The following is a 4,872-nucleotide window of genomic DNA, read 5'->3' as shown; positions in this document are numbered from 1 at the left end:
TTCCAAGGCAACTTATTTACACAAATTAGTTTCACATCATTGGCCCTATTTGGTTTAGCTGAAAACCTTTTTCAGAAAAACTATTTTTCTTATTTTACATTGTTTGGTTTGGGCCGGATATGAAAAGGAAAATTTAGACTGAAAAACTATTTGACACTGAACAATCCTCCAGAAAATGAACGGGAGTTATTCAACCTTCGACACTCTTCAATTAGAATGGTTGTGGAGAGGGCGTTTGGAATTCTAAAGACGAGGTTTCGTGTCTTGGATGCTGAGCCTTTTTGGTCATTTAAAACCCAGGTTGATGTGGTTTTAGCATATTGTGTGATACACAACTTCCTTAAGGGTGTGGATCCTAATGACTCGATAACTAGAGAGGTAGACTTGGAGATGGATTCACTAGATACAAGAACATTGCTTACTCGAAGGGAAATGCGAGAAGAAACAAATGAGTGTGTTTTAAAAAAGAAATGCCATAGCATCCGCCATGTGGACTGCATACAAGAAGCCTCGAACAACCTGAAGTCTTTCTATTTTCTTATGTTGTAATGGGTTACACTAATGATTTGAACTAGAAATTGCAAAGATGTTTATATTCTCCTTAACTACATGAACTTTTATTTTGGTGATTGTATCTGAAATGATGAGATTTTCTTGATAATTCATGTGATTTGCATATGACAAGCATGTGTATCTACCATTGCAGGCGAAGAATGAGGGAAAAAAAAGGGGAATTTTCGTTGGTCAAAATAAATGTCCAAGGAGTTGCTAGTATTTCTTGCAGAAGAAGTGAGAAAGGGAAATAGGCCAAATAACACTTTCAGAACAAGCTCTTTTGTTAAAAAAGAAAAAAAAATCAGAAAAATTTAGAACTTCCTGCACAGCTGACCATGTTGAGAACCACATGAGGACAGTGAGAGCTAATTGGGGAATCACATCGAAAGTTCGTGGTAACTCTGGATTTGGGTGGAATGACACAGTGAAGATGGTAACAACATCTCCTAATGCTTACAATAATTATATTCAGGTATCATTCTAGCTTAATTTTACGTGTTTTGATCTCTAGTACTCTCCTTCTTCTTAAATATAAGTTTGACTAGGATTAAGAATTACAAAAAGCTCACTGGTAGTAAATTGGTAGATTAATTAGCCTCTCAGTGTTGAGTCTATAAATAGGTCAGTAAATAAGGCATTATTTCCTATTTTAGCAGTTGTAATTGTTTTATTTGGTATAGCTTCTTTTTGGGTGGTTTGAATTTTTTTTTTTTTTTTTTTTTTTTTTTTTTTGTGAAATACACATTAGGTGTTGTCATCTCTGTGTAGCAAATTTTATCCATAATGAGTATGCTGACATATGGAAAATCGGATATGTTATGGATAAGAATAAATGAAATTAAAAGATTGATGTACTTCTAATCATTTGCATGGGAATATATGGTAAATGATTTTCTTGGTTTTGCTAACCTTTTGCATGAGGGCAGTGAATGTTAAACAACAGTCAAATGTTTGTATTGGTGTCTGACTTTGAACTTTAAGTATTTCATTGATATACTTTTGTATGAGGGCAGTGAATGTTACATACAGCAGTCATGTTTCAACTCAAGTATGCTTCAAGTATTTCTCTGATATTTTTTTTCCTTTGGTATACAGGAAAATCCTTCTCATGAGAAATATCTCAACCGAAAAATTGACATGTATGAAGAAATAGCAATCGTGGTTGGTAAAGACATGGCTCGTGGTGACTTTTCTAAGAGTTTTGCTGATATTGAACTTAGCAATGAGAGTGGACAAGGGCAGCCTACAAGTATGACAGAAAATGGACCATCGAAATCAGATAGTACCACTTCTTCAGAGCCAAGACAAACATTGTAAGAGGACTAGAGGTGAAGATGACACTTGTGACTTGCAACAAATATCTAATCAACTAGGAGAAGTGGTTAGTGCCCTGAAGAAATTCTCAAACAACCAAATTGATGTGGAGAAACTTTATGAAGAGATAATGAAAATGGATGATTTTGAAGAAGCAGTTCGTGATGCCGCATTTGACCACTTGGTTGAGCGCGAGATGCTTGCCAAAGCTTTTTTTGACAAAGAGCAAACCTCTTCAAAGAGTTTGGATCCAAAACTTTATAAATTCCCTTAATCGTTAAAATTAGAATGAGTATGTTTTTATTGTTTGTCTACAACTACTTACTACAAATGTCTACTACTATGAGTACGTAGAAAGTAAAGTATTCTGTAATGTCTTGGTATTTGAGTTGTTGCTGCTACTTTGTACTAGTCTACAACATTTTATCTTACTAATATGATTTAATTATGCTAGTTTTTATCCTTTTATGTTCTAAATTGTATTTAATATTTACAAAAACAAATTCAAAGTTAGCTTAGAAAAAGTTCAAGGATTATTATTATTAGTAGTAGTACGATATGAAAAAAAAACTGATAATATCTTCCTTAAAATTATAGGATAGACAAAGAATAAAAAAATAAAAAAATAATTAAAAAAAAAAGGTGTTGATTTTCTATTGAACCAAACGACGGAAAATGCTTAAAAAGTAAAATCAGTTTACATGTAACCAAACAAGGGAAAATGTGTAGGAAATTACATTTTCTAATGGAAAAAGTTTTTCATGAAAAATTATTTTCCATTGAAAACATTTTACACCCAACTAAACAAGGCCATTGTTATAAACTTGAATTTGCTCGTTCTTTACCTTCAAAGCTTGGAGTGTTAGACAATCTTTTAGCAAAAATGCCTTAATCACCAACCACAAAATATAATTCTAGAGTCTAGACTTCCTTTTATTATTGACAAGTGTATATTTGCCCGTGTATAAACATGTAGAAGGGGGAAAAACATAGGTAAAGTTTACAAATGCCAACAAAAGCCAACTTTATCAAGCATAAAATCAATAATTAGTTGATGGCTATATATGTTAAATATTATATGGTACAAACAAGTGGAACTTTCTATTTCATTAGATTCTGGTACAGTCACGCCCATATATTACGAGTATTAAGTTAATATTTGATTGAGAGAAACATAAAATTTACGGTTTTTTCACCATATATCACTGAGTTTTAACTTCAGTCACCGTATACCACTAAAAACTTTTTAATTCACCATGTACCACTGAGTTTAACATAAATGTCACAACATGCCATTTTCAGTTAGTTCGGTTAGTTATTAATGTTAACTATGACATGTGGCAGCATTTGAGTGGTTCTTATTTAAATTAAATAATTAATTAAAAAAATATTTAAAAAAACTAAAAAAAAAAAAACCCACCACCCCAAGCCCAGCCAGTCAACCACCCTCCCCGCCCCCAACTTGCCTTCCACCCTGTCGTCGGCGCCCAAACTCCCCTTCCCCTACGCCGGCGCCGCCCCTCACCCTAGCCACGACCCTTGAAAACCACCACCACTCCCGAAAATCCATCCACAACCCCCACCACAACAATTGAAAACCACCCACAACCTCTAAAACCAACCACCACTCCCGAAAATCTACCTACAACCCCTGAAACCCTTTCAACCACACCAAAACCCACCCACGAGAAGAATGGACCTGGTTGGAGGAGTGAAAAGTACAAAAAATCGGGTTTTTTGTTGGAGCTAGGGAGTGATTTCGTGAATTAGGGTTTGACTAGTGGCACGATGGGGGAAGGGAGAGGGTCGAGGTAAGGATTAAAGGTAGGGGGTGGGTCGGCCGGCGTTGGAGGGCCTGTATGGCTGGTCGCCGGGGTGGGGAAGGCACTGCTGATAGGTGAGAGGGTGGTTGGGAGGTAAACTGGTGGTGGGGTTGTGGAAATCGGGGAAAGGATCGGGGGGAAAGGAGAGGGTTGGGGGCGGGGGTTGTCGCCGGTGGGGGAAGGGTGATGGACGCCGACCACCTAGGCGCCGGCCAGGGCTGGGCTGGGCTGGAGGGCAGCGGTGGCTAGGTTGGTGGTGGTTTATTTATTTAATTTTTTTTAAAGTTTTTTTAATTCTTTATTTAAGTAATTAATTAAATAATATTAATAAGAGCCAATAAGTGACAGCCACGTGGCACAATTAACCTTAATTACTAATGGAGTTAACGACGTTAGTCATTAAGGGCATGTTGTGACATTTATGTTAAACTCAATGGTACATGGTGTGTTAGAAAGTTTTTGGTGGTATATGGTGAATTAAGTTAAAACTCAGTGGTATATGGTGAAAAATCCGTAAAATTTAACTTGAATTTGAATAATAATCTAATGCCAAATTTGGAGAGTCTAAAGAATACCTAACGAGTTATTTTCATTCTTATCCGCCCTTTTAGACTTAGGATCTATTTGCTTCATCTTATTTTAACTTATTTTATCGTATTTTAAACATATTAAATTTAAACTAAATAAGTTTTTAAAAAATGTGTTGAGATTAATTAGTTTAAACAAAATAAGTTTAGATATTTTCAATTCTTATACATTAGATTTAGAAAAAAAAATAAGTTCAAACAAAATAAGTTAGTTAAATTAAGTTTAGAAACAAAGTTCAAGATGAGTAGGTTTAGGCCTTGTTCACTTCACCTTATTTTTGCTGAATTGAAATTATTTTTACTAAACTAAATATATTTTTGCTGAGCTTAAACTATTTTTACTAAATTGAAATTATTTTTATTGAACTGAATTTTTACTGATTCTCTATTATATTTGTTCTTTAAAGTTTCTGATTTTTACTGAACCGATATTATTTTTTATTGAACTAAACTTATTTTTACTGAATTAAAATTATTTTTACTAAATATTTTTGTAAGGTGAAGTAAATAGGGCCTTAGACATAATAAATTTCTTCCTTGATAATTTCAAACAATATTTTTTAACGGTCTAATCAATCCATTAATATAAAGTT

The 4,872-nt window shown here is 34.3% G+C and overlaps 1 protein-coding gene across 1 annotated transcript; it reads left to right on the top strand.

The window, feature by feature from the left end:
• Positions 1-904: 904 nt before the first annotated feature.
• On the top strand, positions 905-2,143 carry LOC110691699. The gene is made up of 3 exons (XM_021868635.1): positions 905-1,027; positions 1,651-1,837; positions 1,929-2,143. Exons 1-3 carry the CDS (start codon positions 905-907, stop codon positions 2,141-2,143), a joined length of 525 nt encoding a protein of 174 aa, XP_021724327.1.
• The last annotated feature ends 2,729 nt before the right edge of the window (positions 2,144-4,872 follow it).

This window comes from Chenopodium quinoa, unplaced genomic scaffold (assembly GCF_001683475.1).
Source record: "Chenopodium quinoa cultivar QQ74 unplaced genomic scaffold, ASM168347v1, whole genome shotgun sequence".
NCBI lineage: Eukaryota > Viridiplantae > Streptophyta > Magnoliopsida > Caryophyllales > Amaranthaceae > Chenopodium > Chenopodium quinoa.
Note: the sequence above shows the minus strand (reverse complement) of the source record. Positions and strands in the feature narration are given on the sequence as shown.